Raw genomic sequence first — 24004 nt, 5'->3', positions numbered from 1 at the left:
GGGACTTTTTGGGAGCCTAGCCACGTACGGGACCCCGAAAACCAAGCGCCGCCTTCAGCATTTCTAAGGGCGCAAATTTTTGATTTCACTCCTCACTACCTATCACAGTTTCGAAGGCCATAAAATGCCAAAATAGCACAAAACCCCCCCAAATGACCCCATTTTGGAAAGTAGACACCCCCTAAGCTATTTGCTGAGAGGCATGTCGAGTCCATGGAATATTTTATATTTTGACACAAGTTGCGGGAATATGACAAACTGATTTTTTTTTGCACAAAGTTGTCACTAAATGATATATTTCTCACACATGCCATGGTTATATGTGGAATTGCACCCCAAAATACATTCTGCTGCTTCTCCTGAGTACAGGGATACCACATGTGTGGGACTTTTTGGGAGCCTAGCCGCGTACGGGACCCCGAAAACCAATCACCACCTTCAAGATTTCTAAGGGCATAAATTTTTGATTTCACTCCTCACTACCTATCATAGTTTTGAAGGCCATACAATGCCAAGATGGCACACAACCCCCCCAAATGACCCCATTTTGGAAAGAAGACACCCCAAGCTATTTGCTGAGAGGCATGTTGAGTCCATGGAATATTTAATTTTTTTTGCCCCAAGTGATTGAATATTGACCAAAAAAATAAATAAAAAATAAATTACAAAACGTTGTCACTAAATGATATATTTCTCACACATGCCATGGTTATATGTGGTATTGCACCCCAAAATACATTCTGCTGCTTCTCCTGAGTACGGGGATACCACATGTGTGGGACTTTTTGGGAGCTTAGCCGCGTACGGGACCCCGAAAACCAATCACCACCTTCAAGATTTCTAAGGACATAAATTTTTGATTTCACTCACACATCTTGAAGGCGGTGATTGGTTTTCGGGGTCCCGTACTTGGCTAGGCTCCCAAAAAGTCCCACACATGTGGTATCTCCGTACTCAGGAGAAGCAGCAGAATGTATTTTGGGGTACAATTCCACATATAACCATGGCATGTGTGAGAAATATATCATTTAGTGACAACGTTTTGTAATTTCTTTTTTTTTTTTTTTTTTGGTCAATATTCAATCACTTGGGGAAAAAAAATGTAATATTCCATGGACTTAACATGCCTCTCAGCAAATAGCTTGGGGTGTCTTCTTTACAAAATGGGGTCATTTGGGGGGGTTGTGTGCCATCTTGGCATTTTATGGCCTTCAAAACTATGATAGGTAGTGAGGAGTGAAATCAAAAATTTATGCCCTTAGAAATCTTGAAGATGGTGATTGGTTTTCGGGGCCCCGTACGTGGCTAGGCTCCCAAAAAGTCCCACACATGTGGTATCCCCGTACTCAGGAGAAGCAGCAGAATGTATTTTGGGGTGCAATTCCACATATAACCATGGCATGTGTGAGAAATATATCATTTAGTGACAACTTTGTGCAAAAAAAAATCAGTTTATCATATTCCCGCAACTTGTGTCAAAATATAAAATATTCCATGGACTCGACATCCCTCTCAGAAAATAGCTTGGGGTGTCTACTTTCCAAAATGGGGTCATTTGGGTGGTTTTTGTGCTATTTTGGCATTTTATGGCCTTCGAAACTGTGATAGGTAGTGAGGAGTGAAATCAAAAATTTACACCCTTAGAAAGCCTGAAGGCGGTGATTGTTTTTTGGGGTCCCGTACGCGGCTAGGCTCCCAAAAAGTCTCACACATGTGGTAGCCCCGTACTCAGGAGAAGCAGCAGAATGTATTTTGGGGTGTAATTCCACATATGGGGGGAGTATGTTTTGCGCGTGGGTGTAAGCGTTACTGGCACTAACTAGCTACCTAGCGGCACCAGCGACACTAATACAGCGATCAGAAAAATGATCGCTTAGTGATGCTGGCAATAGGGGGGTGAAAGGGTTAACTCTAGTGGCAATCAGGGGTTAAAACCTTTATTAGAAAATGTATGGGGGTACCTAACGCTATAAAAACCTAGCGGGCGAACCTCAAAAAATAACTAGCTACCTAGCGGCACTAATACAGCGATCAGAAAAATGATTGCTTAGTGACGCTGGTAATAGGGGGTAAAAGGGTTAACTCTAGGGGCAATCAGGGGTTAAAACCTTTATTAGAAAATGTATGGGGGTACCTAACGCTATAAAAACCTGGCGGGCGAACCTCAAAAAATAACTAGCTACCTAGCGGCACCAGCGACACTAATACAGCGATCAGAAAAAAACGATCGCTTAGTGACGCTGGCAATAGGGGGTGAAAGGGTTAACTCTAGGGGCAATCAGGGGTTAAAACCTTTATTAGAAAATGTATGGGGGTACCTAACGCTATAAAAACCTGGCGGGCGAACCTCAAAAAATAACTAGCTACCTAGCGGCACCAGCGACACTAATACAGCGATCAGAAAAATGATCGCTTAGTGACGCTGGCAATAGGGGGTGAAAGGGTTAACTCTAGGGGCAATCAGGGGTTAAAACCTTTATTAGAAAATGTATGGGGGTACCTAACGCTATAAAAACCTGGCGGGCGAACCTCAAAAAATAACTAGCTACCTAGCGGCACGAGCGACACTAATACAGCGATCAGAAAAACGATCGCTTAGTGACGCTGGCAAAAGGGGGGTGAAAGGGTTAACTAGGGGGGTGATCAAGGGGTTAAAAGTGTTAGGTCCAGGGTAGCCCCCTACCCCCCCCCCAATAAAGGTTTTAACCCCTTGATCACCCCCTAGTTAACCCTTTCACCCCCCTTTTGCCAGCGTCACTAAGCGATCGTTTTTCTGATCGCTGTATTAGTGTCGCTCGTGCCGCTAGGTAGCTAGTTTTTTTTGAGGTTCGCCGCCATGTTTTTATAGCGTTAGGTACCCCCATAAATTTTCTAACGCTATAAAAACATGGCGGCGAACCTAAAAAAAAAACTAGCTACCTAGTGGCACGAGCGACACTAGTACAGCGATCAGAAAAACGATCGCTTAGTGACGCTGGCAAAAGGGGGGTGAAAGGGTTAACTAGGGGGTGATCAAGGGGTTAAAAGTGTTAGGTCCAGTGTAGCCCCCTACCCCCCCCCCCCCAATAAAGGTTTTAACCCCTTGATCACCCCCTAGTTAACCCTTTCACCCCCCTTTTGCCAGCAACACTAAGCGATCGTTTTTCTGATCGCTGTATTAGTGTCGCTCGTGCCGCTAGGTAGCTAGTTTTTTTTTGAGGTTCGCCGCCATGTTTTTATAGCGTTAGGTACCCCCATAAATTTTCTAACGCTATAAAAACATGGCGGCGAACCTCAAAAAAAAACTAGCTACCTAGTGGCACGAGCGACACTAATACAGCGATCAGAAAAACGATCGCTTAGTGACGCTGGAAAAAGGGGGGTGAAAGGGTTAACTAGGGGGTGATCAAGGGGTTAAAACCTTTATTGGGGGGGGGGGGCTATCCTGGACCTAACACTAACTGCCTGACACTAACTGCCTGTCACACTGAAACTAAATGCAGTGATCAGTAAATGATCACTGCAATTTAGTGACGGTGTGACAGGGGGGGGGCTGGTGGGGGCGATCGGGGGGTGACCGGGGGGGGGATCGTAAACCTATGTGTCTGTGTGTCAGTGTAGTGCTTGTGTACACACTGTGTGATGTCTCCGCTCCTCCGCCGGACGAAAATACCGGCGGGAGGAGCGGTGACATCACTTCCTCCTCTGCCCCCGACCCCCGTCAAGCAGGGCACGTACAGGTACGTTGATGTGCCTGTCCGTGCCATTCTGCTGACGTATATGTACATGAGCGGGTCGGGAACTGGTTAATAACATAGGAGAAAAGGAGGATATCAGAAAAGAATCTCTTAGCAGACCTCACAATAATACCTAAAGTAGGCAAAGATAAATCTATCTGCTCCAGTTATCGCCCCATTGCGTTATTAAACGCAGATGTAAAATTATAAGCAAAAGTGCTGGCTGCAAGGTTAAAAAACCCGATGCAAGACTTAACCACTTAAGACCCGGACCATTATGCAGGTAAAGGACCTGGCCAGTTTTTGCGATTTCGGCACTGCATCGCTTTAACTGACACTTGCGCGGTTGTGCGATGTGGCTCCACAACAAAATTGGCGTCCTTTTTCCCCACAAATAGAACTTTCTTTTGGTGGTATTTGATCACCTCTGCGGTTTTTATTTGTTGTGCTATAAACAAAAATAGTGCGACAATTTTGAAAAAAAAATCATTATTTCTTTATCGTACATCACGGGACACAGAGCGGCATTCATTACTATATGGGTTATATGGAGTACCTTCAGGTGTAGACACTGGCAATCTCAAACAGGAAATGCCCCTCCCTATATAACCCCCTCCCACAGGAGGAGTACCTCAGTTTTTACGCCAGTGTCTTAGGTGTTAGTCATGGTTTAGCTTGCCTCCGCATCCTTGGGATTAGGTGAGCTACCGGTTCTGTCCAAAAAAGCCTCAGCGCTAAAGTGGTCAGTAACCGGACCCCAAACCCTTGGGGTATAGCCCATAATGCTTTTCTTTTTAGAGAGCTGGACCCTGGGCCCAGAACTTAGAAACCTTTGGGTACCTAAAGTTTTCTGTTGCCAGGGTGCTATATGGGCCCAGGACAGTGGATCCTTCATAGGAACCCAGGGCCTGAAGGTCTAGACATCCCCACGGAGATGGGGGAAGATTGGGCCTCTTGCTTGGCAAAGTCCTGCGGCATGGAGCAGGTAAGTGAGGGGAAAACTTGCGGAACTTGGTTCTTAGCAGGTTTTTTTCTGGGGGGTCACAGGGGACATGCCTAAAGTTATGCACTGCATCTGGCAAACTAGTCACATATCATAAAGATAGGATGGCTCTCTATGTATTATTCCCCATAAGATGTGACCTCCCTTGTAGTGTTGGAAAAGCATTGAGTGGGGCCTGTGTTATATAAAAATATATGTGTGTGTCAGAGAGCTTTGCTTACCTGCAGGCCTCCAGGCGATGCTCCATTCAGTCTTCCTCCTCAGAGCCTGCAAGCAGGCAAAACGCTGGCCTCCTCATGGTTCCAGGCTGCAGGCCGCAGTTTGCTGGAACAGAGAGGTCCCTTCCTCCCAAAATCCCCCCCCCTCCCCCTGTCGGGAGGGGCATTTCCTGTTTGAGGTTGCTGGGGGGGAAGGGCGGGTCAGTGGCTTAAAGGAAGGGGCGGCCCTTCCTTGTTTGTTCCATCAATACTTTGGAACTGAGGACATAGACCAGAGTGGCAGCACGGGGCGCCGAGGACACACAGTGGCCAGAAAGGATATTGCAGTCTTCAGAGGACTGTTTTGTCAAGCCTAGAAATAGGCTGTTTCTTTTCCATCTCATAGTTTTTCTTTGCAATACTACTCAGGGGGACAGAATGTTTTTTCTTTCCTGGATTTGAAACAAAAACGAAAAAAAAAAAAAAAAAAGTCATCTAGGGGAGAGGAAGCATTTTTTTATCCCCCAAACAGGTGTTTGGACAATTAACTTTTATAGTTCCAAATACCAATAGGTAGCAGGTGTACCTCGGTATTGTACCATGGTATGCCGCTGTTTTCCCTACAGGGAGCCTTGGGGCCATCGGGATCTGGGGCTGGAGCTGACGCGGGTCAGTCCAGCCCTAAGATGGTCACGGAGGAGGTATTACTCACCTCTTTAAAAGAGATGAGAAAAGCATGAAAAAAAAAAAAAAAAAAATGATATCCGCAGCTATGCGGGGCAGTAAGCGGAATAGATCTCCGTCGCCCGAGCGCGGACCCTCAGAAGAGGAGGTCCTTTCCTCAGGGGAATTGGACGACCTCTTGGACACGGACCAAGTAGGTTCAGGGATCGAAGACCCGGATACAGAGGAGTCTGGGGCAGTCTCCCTGAGGGAGAGCTGGTGGATTCAAGGATTGTCGGACTTGGTCCATAGGACATTCAACTTGCCAGTACCAGATCTCCAGGTATCGACGGTTTCAGCTTTGGGCTCACTGAGGGCGCCTCAAAGCAATGCTGTGTTTCCGATCCATCCTCTATTAGAGGGAATTTTGTTCCAAGATTGGAACAAGCCAGATAAGATCTTCTTACCACCTAAAAGGTTCTCTGTCCTATATCCTATGGAAGAAAAATTTTCCAAAAGATGGGCTACTCCTGCAGTGGACGCAGCCATCTCATGTGTTAACAGATCGTTAACATGCCCTGTAGAAAACATACAGGTGTTAAAGGATCCAGTTGATAAGCGCTTGGAAGCACTACTTAAGAACTCCTTCACTACTGCAGGGGCAGTAGTACAGCCAGCTGTGGCTGCGATTGGGGTCGCTCAAGCATTATCGGATCAATTTAAGCAGATGCTTAAACTTATTCCGGCCCAGCAGGCAGAAAAATTTTCGGATGTCCCTAAGGCCATATGTTTTACGGTAGACGCAATCAAGGATTCTATCCAGCAAGCGTCACGTTTATCGTTATCCCTTATCCATATGAGAAGACTCTTATGGTTAAAAAGCTGGGAGGCTGAGCCCCCATGCAAGAAGCTCCTGGTAGGGTTCCCCTTCCATGGAGGACGACTCTTCGGAGAAGACCTAGATAAATACATTCAGACCATTTCAAACGGCAAGAGTACTCTCTTGCCAACTAAGAAGAAGGTTCAGGGACCTGCGTTTAAACGACAGTATTCCCCTGGGCAGGGGCCCTCTAATGCCAAGCAGTATCGACGGCCTCCTGCAAAAGCAAACTTCGGCTTCAACAGCAGATCACAAGGACAGGCTGTTAGAGGCAAAAGGCAGTGGTTTCGCAAACCAGCAAAACCAGCCCCCAAGCCAACCTTATGAAGGGGCGCCCCCACCCACGAAGGTGGGGGGAAGGCTGCGACTCTTTTCAGAGATTTGGGAAGCCAGCATTCCCGACGAGTGGGTACGGTCTTCCGTGGCCACAGGCTACAAATTAGATTTCCTAAGGTTTCCTCCTCCTCATTTCCAGAAGTCGAGGATTCCAAACGATCCGGAAAAGGGAGCCGCATTAAGATCGGCATTAGATCATCTACTTTCCCAGGAAGTAATAGTAGAGGTACCAGTCCTGGAACAGGGGCTGGGTTTCTACTCCAACCTATTCATCATCCCAAAATCCAATGGAGATGTCAGGCCAATTTTGGACCTAAAGATGGTAAATGCATATCTAAAGATCCGCTCATTTCGGATGGAATCCGTGCGGTCAGCAGCTGCCACACTCCAGAAGGACGACTTCATGGCGTCCATAGACATAAAGGATGCCTACCTTCATGTTCCAATTTATCAGCCACATCAAAGATATCTACGCTTCATGGTGGCTTCGCGTCACTTCCAATTCGTGGCGCTTCCCTTCGGGTTGGCTACGGCCCCCCGGGTGTTCACGAAGGTCCTAGCTCCAATCCTAGCCAAACTAAGGATCCAAGGGGTCACGATCCTAGCATACCTGGACGACCTCCTAGTCATAGATCACTCGTCTCCCGGCTTGGAGCGAGCAGTGGCCCTCACGGTCCAATACCTCGAGAGGTTCGGCTGGGTCCTAAATCGAGAAAAGTCAGCTTTCCAGCCCACAAAGCAGTTGGAATATCTCGGCATGAGATTAGACACAGAACAACAAGGAGTGTTCCTACCTCTGAGGAAGGTAAAAGCCATCAAGGAATTAATCCTACTGGTTCTAAGCAAGAAAGAACCGACTATTCGCCTATGTATGAGGTTACTAGGCAAGATGGTGGCCACATTCGAGGCGGTACCATACGCCCAGAGCCACACTCGCATCCTACAGGCAGCCATCCTGTCAGCATGGAGCAGAAGGCCACAGGCCTTGGATATCCCGTTGCCGCTCTCATCAAGAGTCCGACAAAGTCTGTGTTGGTGGTTAGACCCTCAGAATCTACTGAAGGGGAGGTCTTTCAGCCCAGTGGCTTGGAAGATAGTGACCACAGACGCCAGCCTGACGGGCTGGGGAGCAATTTTGGATGGTTGCACTCGCCAAGGTACTTGGGCAAAGCCAGAGAAGCAGTTGCCCATCAACATCTTGGAGCTCAGAGCTGCTCGACTAGCCCTCAGGGCTTGGACGTCAAAATTGCAGGGGTTCCCGGTGAGAATTCAATCAGACAATGCCACGGCCGTGGCACACATAAATCACCAAGGGGGAACCAGGAGTCAAACCGCTCAGAGAGAGGTGAGCTTGATTCTTCTATGGGCAGAGGCTCATGTGCCCTGCATATCGGCAATATTCATTCCAGGAGTGGACAACTTTCAGGCGGACTTCTTAAGCCGCCAGACTCTATGGCCGGGGGAATGGTCTCTGCATCCACTAGTCTTTCAAGCACTCTGCCAAAGATGGGGAGTGCCGGACGTGGATATCATGGCATCGAGACTCAACAAGAAACTAGACAGGTTCATGTCCCGCTCAAGGGATCCGATGGCCTGCGGAACCGATGCGTTGGTTTGCCCTTGGCATCAGTTCAAACTTCTTTATGCGTTTCCCCCGCTCCAGTTACTACCCCGCCTGCTGCGCAGGATCCGGGTGGAGCACATACCAGTCATCCTGGTAGCTCCAGCATGGCCCAGAAGGGCATGGTACTCACTAATCTTAAGGATGGTAGTGGGAGACCCTTGGACTCTTCCTCTACGGCCAGACCTGCTATCGCAAGGTCCGATCCTCCACCCTGCCTTACGGCATCTAAATTTGACGGCCTGGAAGCTGAATCCCTGATTCTCAGGGGTAGAGGTCTGTCTCAGAAAGTAATCTCTACCCTAATCAGAGCCAGGAAACCGGTCTCTAGGGTGATTTATTACAGGGTCTGGAAGGCCTATGTAGGCTGGTGTGAGTCCAAGCGATGGCTTTCTCGCAAATTTACCATCGATAGAGTATTAAGTTTTCTCCAGCTAGGAGTGGATAAAGGATTGGCATTAAGCACAATCAAAGGACAGATTTCTGCTCTGTCAGTGTGGTTTCAGCGGCCGCTGGCCACCCACTCGCTGGTTAAGACCTTCCTTCAAGGGGTCTTACGTATTAGACCTCCAGTTAAATCCCCGCTTTGTCCGTGGGATTTAAATCTTGTTCTGTCAAAGTTTACAGAAACAACCGTTTGAGCCGTTGGCTGATATTCCTTTGGTTCTACTGACAAGGAAGTTAGTATTTTTGGTTGCCATAGTTTCCGCAAGAAGAGTTTCGGAGCTGGCAGCCTTATCCTGTAAGGAACCATATCTTGTTTTTCATAAGGACAGGGTCGTTCTCCGCCCTCATCCTTCCTTCCTTCCGAAGGTCATATCCAGTTTTCATTTGAACCAGGATTTGGTATTACCATCCTTCTTCCCTAAACCTACTTCCAGAAAGGAAGGGTTGCTGCATACCTTGGATATTGTCAGGGCCATGAAGGCCTATCTTAAAGCTACAAAGAAGATCCGGAAGACAGATGTGCTGTTCATTCTACCGGATGGGCCCAAGAAGGGGCAGGCAGCTGCAAAGTCCACCATTTCTAGGTGGATTAAGCAATTAATCACTCAGGCCTACGGCTTGAAAGGGTTGCCTCCTCCAGTATCATTAAAGGCTCATTCTACTAGAGCCATGGGCGCCTCCTGGGCAGCACACCACCAGATCTCTATGGCTCAAGTTTGCAAGGCGGCAACCTGGTCTTCTGTCCACACGTTTACAAAATTCTACAAGTTGGACGTAAGAAGGAATACTGATACTGCCTTCGGGCAGGCAGTGCTGCAGGCTGCAGTTTGAGACCCTCGGATTCCGGGGGCTCCTCTTGTTCGAGTTAAATTTAAAAATTTTTATTTTTCTCAACTAAGTTGGATTTATTATGATTTGAGTATATCTCTAAATTAAATCCTTTTGTCTTGGAGATGTTCTCCCTCCCCTCATTGTAAGCATTGCTTTGGGACATCCCATATAGTAATGAATGCCGCTCTGTGTCCCGTGATGTACGATAAAGAAAAAGAGATTTTTAATACAGCTTACCTGTAAAATCTTTTTCTTGGAGTACATCACGGGACACAGAGCTCCCACCCCTCTTTTTTTGAGGACCATTTTGGGAGGCATACTGCTTGCTACAAAACTGAGGTACTCCTCCTGTGGGAGGGGGTTATATAGGGAGGGGCATTTCCTGTTTGAGATTGCCAGTGTCTACACCTGAAGGTACTCCATATAACCCATATAGTAATGAATGCCGCTCTGTGTCCCGTGATGTACTCCAAGAAAAAGATTTTACAGGTAAGCTGTATTAAAAATCTCTTTTTTTTACTTTTTGCTATAATAAATATCCCCAAAAAAGATATAAAAAAACACATTTATTTTTTCTCAGTTTAGGGCGATACGTATTCTTCTCTTTTTAGTAAAAAAAATCGCAATAAGCGTTTATCGATTGGTTTGCGCAAAATTTATAGCGTTTACAAAATAGGGGATAGTTTTTATGGCATTTTTATTAATAATTTTTCTTTTTTTTTTTTTTCTACTAATTTTATTTTTTCGTGATTGTGACATTATGGCGGACACATCGGACAACTTTGACACATTTTTGGGACCATTGTAATTTTCACAGCGAAAAGTGCTATAAAAATGCACTGATTACTTTGAAAATGACAATTGCAGTTTAGGCGTTAACCACTAGGGGGCGCTGTAGGGGTTAAGTGTGACCTCATGTGTGTTTCTAACTGTTGGGGGGCGGGGCTGGAAGTGTGACGTCGGTGATCGTCATTCCCTATATCAGGGAACAGACGATCACTGACATTGCCACAGTGAAGAACAGAGAGGGTGTGTTTACACACACCTCTCCCCGTTCTTCAGCTCCTGTGACCGATCGCGGGACACCAGCGGCGATCGGACCCGCGGTCACGGAGCTTCGGATCGGGGTTGCGTGTGCGCGCGCCACCGACGTACCTGTACGTGCCTGTGCCATTCTGCCGACGTATATCGGCGTTGGGGGGGGGGGGGGGGGGTCATTAAGTGGTTAATAAATGTAGACCAATTAGGCTTTGTCCCCGGTAGGGAGGCAAGGGACAACAGTATAAGAACTATGCTACTAATGCACAGAGGTCAAAAGAAGAAACCCCCAGTTTTGCTCATGTCAATTGATGCTAAAAAAGCATTTGGCAGAGTAGACTGGGGGTTCTTGATGGATACACTATGAAGCATGGAGATGGGCTCAAAATTTATCAGATGGATTGAAAATGTATATAAACATCCTACGGCCAGGGTTAAGGTGAATGGAAGTGTGTTGCCCACGTTTGAGATGTTTAACGGCATAAGACAGTGCTGCCTGCTCTCGCCCCTCCTGTATGTAATCCCACTGGAACCATTGTTGGGAAAAAATAAGGAAAAATGCGGATATAGAAGGGGTGAGAGTGGGAGATGAGGTGCACAAGGTGGCCGCGTATACGGACGACATACTTCTATACAAAACCAAGCCTAGGTTGTCATTATCAAACACTATGGCGAGCTTACAAACTTCAAGATAAATCCTACCAAAACTGTAATATTAAACTTAGGAATAGAGAAGAAAGAGGCAATAGCACTACAACAGGAATTCCCGTTTTCCTGGGAGACAGAGGCACTGACCTATTTGGGAAATTAAATTAACCCCTACGTTGGAAAAAATATACTGTGCCAATTACATCCCATTATTGAATGAAGTGAAAGAAGATATAAAAAAAACTATCGAGGAGACTGAACTCATGGATAGGAAGGATAAATTTGCAAAAAATTTTGATTTTACCAACATTTTTATATAAATTCCAAATGCTCCCAATAGAGATACCCCAATCTCTTTTTAAAGTTAATTTGCAAAAGGTGATGATGTCTGCGCTGTGAATGATTACCACTGTGGGCAGGGGAGAGAGGAAGGTGAGGGGGGGGGGGGAGAATTAAGGTTAAAGGGGGAGGAGGGGGGGGGGGTTGAAGTCAGGTGGGTCTCTGGAGCAGTAATGAAATCACAAAAATGGTAGAGGTGCAGTTGCAAAGTGGTGATTAAATCAACATAAACTAGACAAAACTGTGCATATCACTGAAGAGGACTGAGAAAAAACTACAGTACATATATCTGACAGTCCCAAGTTAGATGAAAAAAAGAACCAAAATCAAATTCCAAAAAGTGCTGTTGCAAGAAAGCATACTGAGTAAATAATCAAAAATAAAGTTCCAAAGCCAATGATGAATGAAGATGTGCGGGAAAATCAAATCCAAATGAATGAAGATGTGCGGGAAAATCAAATCCAAACAAGTGCGCCCACACCGTTAGTGATCCAAGCAGCTTACCTCCTGGTTATCATTCAACAACCCCAAAAATGGGTGCTCTGGCCTTTCATTTGGTGGGGATCTTCCTGGTGAGTCTCAGTAGTTGGTCATGTATGGAAAATATATAATAATAAAGATAATGTGGCGTGATGCTGGTATCACATAAATAAAACAAAAGGGGGAGCTCTGTATAAGGTGGATGGAAACTCACACAACTTACACGCTGTGTAGAAATGGAGTGCTTGTCTCCACGAGCGCCGAGCTTGTCTCCCTAAATTCTCCTGCACAACTTTTCTTCCCTAGATGTCCGCGGAGCAGATGGCTCATGCAAAGGCAGAGGGGGTGGAGGAAGGAGAAGAAAGGGGGCACATCGCGTGATTCCGTATAAAAACAATTTAATTAAAGCATAAAACAATCTTAAAAGACTCACATGTAGCAGTCTGGTATCGGTTACATATCCTACGAGCGCCGCGCTCGTTTACCGTCCGTCAGGTGCTGCTGCCAGTGCTTAGTGTCCCACACGTGTTCGTCACGTCACGTGACTTAATCAGGGGATCCCCTGATGAAGTCACGTGATGAAGTTACGTGACGTGACGAACACGTGTGGGACACTAAGCACTGGCAGCAGCACCTGACGGACGGTAAACGAGCGCGGCGCTCGTAGGATATGTAACCGATACCAGACTGCTACATGTGAGTCTTTTAAGATTGTTTTATGCTTTAATTAAATTGTTTTTATACGGAATCACGCGATGTGCCCCCTTTCTTCTCCTTCCTCCACCCCCTCTGCCTTTGCATGAGCCATCTGCTCCGCGGACATCTAGGGAAGAAAAGTTGTGCAGGAGAATTTAGGGAGACGAGCTCGGCGCTCGTGGAGACAAGCACTCCATTTCTACACAGCGTGTAAGTTGTGTGAGTTTCCATCCACCTTATACAGAGCTCCCCCTTTTGTTTTATTTATGTGATACCAGCATCACGCCACATTATCTTTATTATTAATTATTTTCCATACATGACCAACTACTGAGACTCCCCAGGAAGATCCCCACCAAATGAAAGGCCAGAGCACCCATTTATGGGGTTGTTGAATGATAACCAGGAGGTAAGCTGCTTGGATCACCAACGGTGTGGGCGCACTTGTTTGGATTTGATTTTCCTGCACATCTTCATTCATTTGGATTTGATTTTCCCGCACATCTTCATTCATCATTGGCTTTGGAACTTTATTTTTGATTATTTACTCAGTATGCTTTCTTGCAACAGCACTTTTTGGAATTTGATTTTGGTTCTTTTTTTCATCTAACTTGGGACTGTCAGATATATGTACTGTAGTTTTTTCTCAGTCCTCTTCAGTGATATGCACAGTTTTGTCTAGTTTATGTTGATTTAATCACCACTTTGCAACTGCACCTCTACCATTTTTGTGATTTCATTACTGCTCCAGAGACCCACCTGACTTCAACCCCCCCTCCCCCCTTTAACCTTAATTCTCCCCCCCCCCTCTCCCCCCCCCTCTCCCCCCCCCTCACCTTCCCCCTAACCTTCCCCTCACCTTCCTCTCTCCCCTGCCCACAGTGGTAATCATTCAGAGCGCAGACATCATCACCTTTTGCAAATTATCTTTTATTGTCTAATTAGGATAGACTTTCTTTGTCTGCTGCAGTGTTCCCATTCACGTCCCACATTCCCCTCTCCCCCATTCACCTATCCAAGACAGCGCAGGAGTTTCACCCAGTCTCGATACTCTTTTTAAAGTTGTTATAAAAACAATAATTTCAAAATATTTGGCAGAATAAAAAAGCCAGAGTAAGTAATGCGCTCTTTTCTAGGAAAAAGAAAGATTGGTTGGCGGTCCCCGATATTAAAAGATACTACACGGCGATAATAACGGCAAGGGTATTAGAATGGGCAAATATAAACACAAACAAGAGATGGGTAAAAATGGAAAATACATTCCACACAACACTATTAAAGAAAAACATTTGGATCCCACCAAAAAACAGAACACTTAGTTTTGATATGCACGATTTAACCAAAATTGGATCTAAAGTTTGGGATAAACTATATCGACGGGAGAAGTGGGAATGTAACTCCCCTCTTATCCCGCTGACGGGAACTAGTTTTTTTATCCCAGGTAATAGGACACGGATGGGAAGGCAAATGGGAGATGCACAATTAAGATATAGTAAAACAAGGAAAAATAAGGACTAGAGTAGATTTAATAACAGCACACGGGTGGCAACAGTTAAATGATTGGGAGTATCTGCAACTTAAAGGAACACTAAAGGTTCGTTTTTTATTAGATCAATTGATTGCTGTAAGCAAGAGCATTTAAATATCACTTACCTCGTTTTTACTTTTGACCTCCAAAATACAGTAATCCAGGTTTAAAAATGCCATTTCCTGTCACTCCTCTTCTTGCTTTCCACCAGCATCTGAGCCGTTCTGCATGGTGGAAAGCAGAATGTGCTCACCCCCTCCCTATGACTACAGCCCTGCGTGAAGATGCTCTCTTATCCCTCACAGGCATGGAGGCTAAGCCTAATGGGAACTGTAGTTCCCATTAGGCCGTGATGTAGCAAGAATGAATGCGCACCGCAAACCAGGAAGTCAGTGAGAATAATGATTCAGGAGTGCTGGAGGTGAATAAAACAGCTCGATTTCAACAGGCATCAAACTAGTTATAATGCAAAACATTACTTTTTACTTTATCAGCTACTGTCAGACTTTAATTTAAGAGGAAAATATTTTTGTCTTTACAACCCCTTTAAGGGATAAACAATTATAGGAAGTTTGGTAAAGATTTTTTCTTTTCTTTTTATGTATGTGTATTTTGTATGATGGAAACAACCTTTTAATTTAATAAAATAAACATTCAATTTTAAAAAAGATCTTCACAAATGCCCATCCAGGCCTGTTCGGGGTATAACCCTTATAAGCTCCCATATGTCAGTGCTTGTAAATTCCAACTTTGTGTGACTGCTGCAACCTGTCTATTCCAGGAAATTTTAGGCAAATGACATGCAAAAGGGTGATGATGGGGAACTGTCAAAGAAATCAAATGTCTCTGTCTGTCTGCCATAAAATTCACAAAGGTGCAGATAGTGACTGCTAATACTCACAATGGCAGAGCCATGTTATCAGCCCAGCACACATATTGGACAGTGTAAGTGGAATTTCGCTATAAGAAGAGCACAGACTTTAGTGGTATTGAGAAATGCTGTTCAGCAAAGAGTTGTGGTAAGAAACGCAGGAAAATCTGGGGCATCGTTTGAAATGGGAGAAGATGCAGGGAGGATGTTTGTGAATTTCTTACCAAAAATATCCCCACCATAAGAGAAATATGGGGCTTCTGTTGTTGGTCTTTCCAAAATTTTAATTGCCTGGCTGTTTATGGCTCCGATACATTTCAATTGCAGGTCTGAGGAACAAGCCTACTGTAAACAAGTATCCAAAAGTGTTGCAATTCAATATTTTCTATACTTGTTCCAGGTTAAAGACTCTACATGCATTAACACGACAGACCAGTAACTAATATCAAGAGAGGTGTACTTTAAAGTAAACGTACAAGAAACAAAACTTTTGGCATGCAAAACGCCTCCCCGCATATTTTTCATCTGTGTATTTAGCTTTGTGCTTGGATTTCAACTTTGCAAGAAAATTGTATTGAGTATGGAGGCTGATCTCTCTTGAAAATACCAGTTTCCTGAATATCATCATAGCTTAATTGCTTCTGTAATTCGAGTCACTGACCTAGAATTTTATTTGATATGTATGCTTATTTGGGGTCGGCATCTCGGAAACTAATGATGGCATAAACAACCAGACTTGCATTTTATGAGGCCAACAATGGCAGTTGTGGTATTCCTTGCAAAATTGAAATGATTTGCAGTGATCTGTCAACTGTTTGCATTGCCTTCAACCACGCCTGCACATTTGATTGTCCTTTTAAGGTTTATGGACTGTCTAATTTGTGCTAAAATGCTCATTGGTACAGTCTGACCTGCATAGTAGGTGCCACTGGCTAGAGAGGGGGAGGTAAGAGAGCGGACACATGTTCGGTCTCCTCCCCTTTAATGTTGACAGTTTCCCTGGACATCAAGATCGGGAAAGAATGTAATGCAGTGCGATGTGCATTGCATTCCATTTAGTGGACCACAGGGGAGTCATGCAGGGAGTCTTTCAAAGTTTTTTTTAACGTTTTTGCAATAGAGTTTATTATCGTTTTTCAGCGTTGGCGGTATTTAGCTTTTTTTTTTTACAATGATCAAAGACGCTAAAAAACGCTGGTGAGCCACATTTGTGAGCGTTTTTTAGCTTTAATCGGCATTTTTTTTTAAGCGTTTTTTTTTTTTTAGGTAAAAAAACCTTCACTTTGAACTTAAACTTTAAAGTAACACAATGCCGTATTGCAAAAAATGGCCTGGTCATGAAGGTGGTCAATTTTCTGGAGGACAAGTGGTTAAACGTGTGCAAAAAACGTCTCTGGCAGCGAAAGGGTCAAAGGAGAAGTTCATGTTACAAGTTTACACTCGTAAGATTTGATAGTTAAAAAAAAAAAAAAATGGCTCCTAGATTCAAAGCAAATTTGTCAAGCCCTGATATAAATCAGGACGACGTGTGAGTTTCTGGCATTGAACTATATGTTTTTCATGTAGTTGTAGAAAGGGGCTTTGCTGTATTTAATTAGATATTTTTAATATACCTGTATGCTTAAAGCGGAGTTCCACCTATTTAACCACTTGAGGACCACCGCACGACGATATGCGTCGACAAAATGGCACACTGGGCACAAGGGCGTACATGTACGCGCAGCGACCCGGTCTTCTTCTCAGTGACCGTCCCTGCGGGAACAGCGGACCCGATCGCCACTGCTGTCCCGTGATTGGGTCACAGAGGAAGTACAGAGAGAGGCAAGTATAAAAAAAACTCTCCCCGTGCTTCCTAGTGTGGCTGTCACTGATTGTCTGTTCCCTGTGTTAGGGAACGATGATCAGTGACAGCCACACACACAGCTACGCCCCCCCCACAGTAAGAACCCTCCCTTAGGGCACACTTAACCCCTACATTGCCCCCTCCTGGTTAACCCCTTCACTGCCAGTGTCATTTTCACAGTAATCCGTGCATTTTTATAGCACTTTTCGCTGTGAAAATGACAATTGTCCCAAAAATGTGTCAAAAGTGTACGATGTGCCCGCCATAATGCGGCAGTCACAAAAAAAATCACTGATCACCGCTATTACTAGTAAAAAAAAAAAAAAATGATTAATAAAAATGCCATAAAACTATCCCCTATTTTGTAAATGCTATAACTTTTGCGCAAACCAATCAATAAATGCTTATTGCGATATTTTTTTTTTTTTTTACCAAAAATATGTAGAAGAATACGTATCGCACTAAACTGAGGAAAAAATGTTTTTTTTTATATTTTTTTGGAATCGCAAAAAGAGGCCATGCAGGTTAAGGACCTTGCCCCTTTTTGCGATTCGGCACTGCGTCGCTTTAACTGACAATTGCGCAGTCGTGCGACGTGGCTCCAAACAAAATTGACGTCCTTTTTTTCCCACAAATATAGCTCTTTTTTTGGTGGTATTTGATAACCTCTGCGGTTTTTATTTTTTGCGCTATGAACAAAAATAGAGCGTCAATTTTGAAAAAAAATCAATATTTTTTACTTTTTGCTATAATAAATATCCCCCAAAAAGATATAAAAAAACATTTTTTTTCCTCAGTTTAGGCCGATACGTATTCTTCTACCTATTTGTGGTATAAAAAAAACGCAATAAGCGTTTAACAATTGGTTTGCGCAAAATTTATAGTGTTTACAAAATAGGGATTAGTTTTATGGCATTTTTATAAAAAAATTTTTTTACTACTAATGGCGGCGATCAGCGTTTTTTTTTTCGTGACTGCGATATTATAGCAGACTCATCGGACAATTTTAACACATTTTTGGGACCATTGTCATTTTCACAGCAAAAAGTGCTATAAAAATGCATTGATTACTGTGAAAATGACAATTGCAGTTTAGGAGTTAACCCCTACAGTGCCCCCTAGTGGTTAAGTGTGACCTCATATGTGTTTCTAACTGCAGGGGGGCGGGGCTGGACGTGTGACGTCATTGATTGATCGTCTGTTCCCTGATATAGGGAAAGACAATGACAGTGCCGCTGTGAAGAACGGGGAAGCTGCGTTTACACACACCTTCCCCCCGTTCTTCAGCTCTTGTGACCGATCACGGGACTCCGGCGGGAAACGGGTCCACGGCCGCAGAGCTTCGGACCGGGTCGCGCGCGCGATCCACGGCTGGGCTCTAAAAGGCGACGTACCTGTACCCAGCCGTGCCATTCTGCCGCCGTATATGTGCAGGAGGTGGTCCTTAAGTGGTTAAAAGTCAGCAGCTACAGTTGAAAATATGCTTTAAAGCTCATATTTTTTCCTTTGTTTTTTTCCCCCCATTTAGAATTCAATACGGCACAACCTGTCACTAAATCGATACTTTATCAAAGTACCACGTTCTCAAGAAGAGCCTGGAAAAGGTTCATTCTGGAGAATTGACCCAGCATCTGAAGCCAAACTTATTGAACAGGCATTTAGAAAACGCAGGCAGAGGGGTGTTTCTTCCTTTCCTACTCCATTTGGTCCACTTTCTTCAAGGTGAGTTAAGTCTTTTTTTTTATTTTATTAATATGTTATTAATACCTTGTTAATGTTGAATCGGATGTGAATATTGCATTCATTTTTAAATTCCTGCTGTTAAAAATATTGTATCATTCGTCAAGGAAAAGAGGATCAGTATTATTTTGAGACAAGTGCATTATGCTGCTGGTTACAGAAGGTGGGACACTACCAAACAAAGCTGTTAGTCAGCCACATATAATCCCTCCCACTCCCATTCTGCTCCAGTTTTATGCTAGTGTCTTAAGAGAATGGACACCTTCTCTCTCTGCTGGAAGAAGCCAACACATTCCAGTAGGATTTGTTCTTCTTTTATCAAGATGTTTGTGTTCAGTCAAGCCCTTTTTTGCTTGTTCAAAGAAAAATGGTGCAGTGTTCTAAAGTAAACAATTCCCCCCAATATCAAATTCAAAACCTAATGTGCTTCACTTACAACCCCAATTCTAGAACACTGTGCAAAGTCTAAAACAAAATGCAATGATTTGCAAATCCTATAAACCCACATTTCTCTATCGTACATCACGGGACACAGAGTCTAGTAATTACTAAGTGGGTTATATTCCACCTTCAGGTGCTGGACACTGGTGTAATCAATTAGAACAGGAATTCCCTCCCTATATAACCCCTCCCATACTGGGAGCACCTCAGTTTTTTCAACAGTGTCTAAGGTGTTGGTCACGAGTGAACATGTGCTCTGAGGAGCTCCACTGGAGGGATCCATGCTGAATTTAAAAAGCCTCCATAAAATCCGGATCCGTCCAAGGTGCTTCATAGCCAAAGTGGATGGTACCCGTCACTCGGTACGGAGAACAAGGTTTTGCCTATAATGCTTCTCTCTGAGAGCTGGACCCTGGGTTCCAGTACATTGGTCGATGCCAAAGACCAAATGTTTTTTCTGTTGCCAGGGTGCTATATAGGTCCAGGGGAGAGGTGACCTGCTATGGACTCCAGTCCCTAAGGGTCTGAGACAAAGCCCACGGTGAGGGGTGAAGGCTGGGCCTCTTGCTTTGCAATACCCTGCAGCGTGGAAAGGTAAGCGGAGGTACCTACGGGACTTGGTCCGACAGTAGGTCTTCCTTTATGGGGACTATGGGTCTCGCCTATTTTTATGCTTCTATGCATGGGCAAGTTAACCACTATGGTCTTCTGAGACAGGATGGCTCTGGCACCCATATACCTCCCCTAGTTGGTTCTAGTCCTCTGCTGAAGGGACTATTGGGTCTTGCCTATAATGCATGTGTGCCTGGGCAAAGAAACCACTATGTCTGTTGAGACAGGATGGCTGTAGTACCCATAGATCTCCCCTTCAGGAGGCTGGTACCCTTAAGTCCTATGAAAAGGATTGTCATGAGTAGCTGCATGTCTTATCTGTTTTCCACCACTAAAGGCTTTCCAGGAACGGAAGCTCAAGGTTTGCTGATCTATGGTGCGGCTTACTTCCTCCGGTTCAGGCTCTGCCACAATGGGGGGGTCCCTCGTAGTCCAGGTCCACGGCGCTCCTTGGGGGATCTCCCTCTCCTGCCTCCACCATTCCCCTACGCGCGTGTGCGCACTTTGTAGGCGGGGGACGATGTGGTTGCTGCTGGCGCACGTACTCGCCGGCTCATGGTGCAGACGCAGGGCGGCCCCTTCGAAAGACCCAGACGTCAGAGCTCTGTAAAACCAGGGGGACACAGTAGCTTGGGGCACGTAAGCACCTCATGGGAAGTTGAATACAGATTTATCTAAGACACCTACTCAGCATCTAGCTGTGCAGATTAGCAGGCATTATTTTGCTAGACTAAGTTCAGCTGTTGATGCTCCAGGGTTAAGTTCCTCTGCCTTTTGGCTTAGGACTTTTCTTTTGTCTCCCCGTAAAAGAGGGTTCAGGGGTAGGAATGGGGATCACCACCTGAATCTGGTGGCCCTTTATCATGCTTGCATTATACTATCCTCCCCTGTAGAGCCTTAAGACAGCTCACATAATGAGCTATCAGCCCTGTCAGGCGTTGCAGCCTCCACCAACATTGCAGTCACTCTGCATATGTTTTTTGCATTGCATTTATGGGTCTATAAGAGGTTAACTGCTATATTCACAGCATCCTCACAAGCAGAAAACAGGGTGTGTCCCTTTCCCTGCTCTAAATCCTCAAACAAGGGGATTAAAAGACCTGAGGATGAAGGTTCACTGTCAGAGAACAGATAAACAGGTGCAGCCTAATGAGAAACTATCAGAAGCCATAAGCTCTAGTTGCAGCTGCAGTCTTTTCAGAGATTCAAGCTGCATATAACTTCTCTCAGCCTAGACGGCCAGAGCCTCTGTCTCTTTTAAAGCGGGGGTTCACCCATCAATTTAACAGTTTGAAAAAGCAGTTACATTCCTGGCATGCCGGGAATGCTAACGTGTCACATTGGTTGTGCTCTCAACCAAACTGTCAAGCCATCCAATGGCTGGTGTCATAACTGATCACATGTGCAGCATCATGGCAGTTGAAGATTAAACAGAGGCCAAGACGCGCCTTAGCAGCCGTCAATCAACTCCTCTTTGCTTAGAAACGCCCATTCCCCGCAGGATTCCCCGCTCAGAGCCGGAAAACAAGGGCTCATATAACGATAAGTACAAGTAAAAAAAAAAAAAAAACAGCATACTGCAGATGTTGGCAGTATGCTACAGCTAATGGCAAAAAGTGGATTTTTGGGTGAACCTCCGCTTTAAGTCCTCATCCTGGTGTTGGCTTCAGGCTAACCGTATGCACAATGGGGGATGCACAGTTGCTGCTGTGCACATGGCTAACGTCGCAGGTTTGCGGAGACGCACATCTGCAGAGCATAACTGCCTCTTTACCAGTCCGCATGTTTGCATGAATTTTGGAATGTTCAAAATGCATGTGGGGTAAAAACGGGTAACAGAGCAAGTTTTATTGTGGATCACATAAATATACATGTTTTTTTGTTTGTATGATTTTACATGGTCACATAAGGGTGTTTAATCACAGCAAAGTGCCTAAAATCGCATAAAAATGCTTAAAGTGCATAAAGATGCGGGATCACACATGGTTACCTGATAACCTGAGTCCTTGATTATCTAAAGATATTTGGTCACACAGAGAGGCTTGTTTTCCACAGGAATGCCTAAAATCCCATAAAAATGCTTAAAGGATCACTAAAGGAAAACATTTGTGCTGAAATGACTGTTTACAGGGTATAGAGACATAATAGTTAACTGATTCCTTTTAAAAACGATTAAAAATAGATAAAAATCAATCATATAATGTGCCTCTTAGATGCAAAAACAAAACTGAAAGTAGTTTAGTCTTTGCATGTTATTTTATGCCTCTGTGCTGGACAGTGCCATTGAGTCATGGCTAAGAAAACGAAACTAAACTCTCCCATGACATTTTTCATACGGAGCCAGACAACCAGGAAGTGTCCAGAACAGAGCAGTTTTACAGCAACATCAGAGCAAAAACGAGCAATGAGGACATGAAACCAGGACTGCAGTAAGGTAAAGGAAGCAATTTAGCTAAAAAAAAAGGGCATAAAGATGCGGCATCACACATGGTTACCTGATAACCCGAGTCCTTGATTACCCAAGGATATTGGGTCACACAGAGAGGCTTGTTCCCACAGGAATGCCTGAAATCGCATAAAGATGCTGGAGTGCATAAATATGCAGGATCACACATGGTTATCTGATCACCCGAGTCCTGGATTACTCGGGCACATTTGGTCACACAGAGAGGTTGTGTCTGCAGAAATGCCAAAAATCGCATTAGAAGGCTTAATTGCATAAAAATGCTGGATCGCGCAGGGGTGCTCGAGCATTCAAGAATCCTTGGTCACACAAGGGTACTTGTCCGCACAGGAGTGCTTAAGATGCATAGATGTTGGATCGCATAAAAATTGCTGAATCACATAAGGATGCATGTTTGCCTAGATTTTGCATTATGAGGCATGATAATTAGGTTTCCTTAATTATACAGGATTCCTTGGACTTGCATAGGAATACGTGTCTGCAGGGGTATGGGTTGCATAATGCTGCATAACACGTTCAGAGCGCATACTTGCTTGCAAGATGCTTGTTCATAGCTCACATGCTACATGTATGCGTGTATGCAGCACGCCCCCTTTTTTATGTTTTTTGCTGAAAACGTATTTGTATGAATTCTAGCTTCCATGAACACACGCTTCCATAGAGGCATGTGGCTTTAAAGCTGGCCACATGCACATATGGGGAGTTTTTTGCATGTGTGTTTATTTACAAGGCTGCTAGGGCCCGCCTCTAGCACGTCTAAAGGCCCAGGGTATAGCAGCAATGGCATACCAAGGCAAAACTCCTGCTGACAGATCAGTCAGTAGCATGACTAGGCCTAGGGGAGTCCAGCATGGTTAAACATCTGGAACTCCTGGGTTAGGATCCCAGTCTGGAGGGAATATGCGGCTTCATTCAAACACAGTTCCCTATGCTCAGTTTTATTCAAAGCTGATATAAACACTATTATGTCGGCCTGGAACGAATAGATCCTAACCTAGCATTATCCCAGGAGTCTGGTCCCAGGGATATGCTGGAATTTCAGTTACCTGAATGATTGGCAGAAGGGAATATCCTTCATACCCGTTACCTGGGAGCAGGTTGCGAGAGCTGGCCTCTAGGGATAGAATCCAGGCCTGGAAGAGACCACGGCGCAGGGAAGGTGGTCAAGCTCCAAGGGAGCCTTATCTGCTAGCTTTCTAGAGCTAAGGATGGAGCATCTGGCTTAAGAGCCTGAACGTTTAGGTTACAAGGTTGCGCTGGCTGGATACAATCTGACTATGCTTCTTTAGTGGTTTACTTGGTTTACCAGGGAGGAGCTTGGGCCTTGCCTATTGTTAATTATCATTCTTATCACAAATTCACCAGATTCCGCTGATCCTTTTAAGCAGGAAGTTGGCATTCTTGATTGCTATCTCTTCGGCTAGAAGAGTATCTGAATTGGCAGCTCTATCCTGTAAAGAGCCTTATTTAGTTTGTCATAAAGACAAAATTGTACTGCGACCCCATCCTGCCTTTTTACCTAAGGTGGTGTCGGCTTTTCATTTAAATCAGGACATTGTCATGCCTTCTTTTTTTCCCGAATACGCAGACAGTGGAGGAAAGATTACACT

The 24004-nt window shown here is 44.7% G+C and overlaps 1 protein-coding gene across 2 annotated transcripts in view; it reads left to right on the top strand.

The window, feature by feature from the left end:
- Nucleotides 1-24004, top strand: part of FOXK1 (forkhead box K1) — a 218653-nt gene that overhangs the window by 104723 nt on the left and 89926 nt on the right. For both annotated transcript variants that reach the window (XM_040357043.1, XM_040357042.1), the window contains exon 5: nucleotides 18666-18859. In XM_040357043.1, the coding sequence (XP_040212977.1) occupies nucleotides 18666-18859 (194 nt within the window). The remainder of the gene's footprint in view (nucleotides 1-18665; nucleotides 18860-24004) is intronic.

The sequence above is a fragment of the Rana temporaria genome, chromosome 6 (genome assembly GCF_905171775.1).
Source record: "Rana temporaria chromosome 6, aRanTem1.1, whole genome shotgun sequence".
Taxonomy (NCBI): domain Eukaryota; kingdom Metazoa; phylum Chordata; class Amphibia; order Anura; family Ranidae; genus Rana; species Rana temporaria.
The sequence above is the reverse complement of the archived record's forward strand: the minus strand, read 5'-3'. Positions and strand labels throughout refer to the sequence as shown.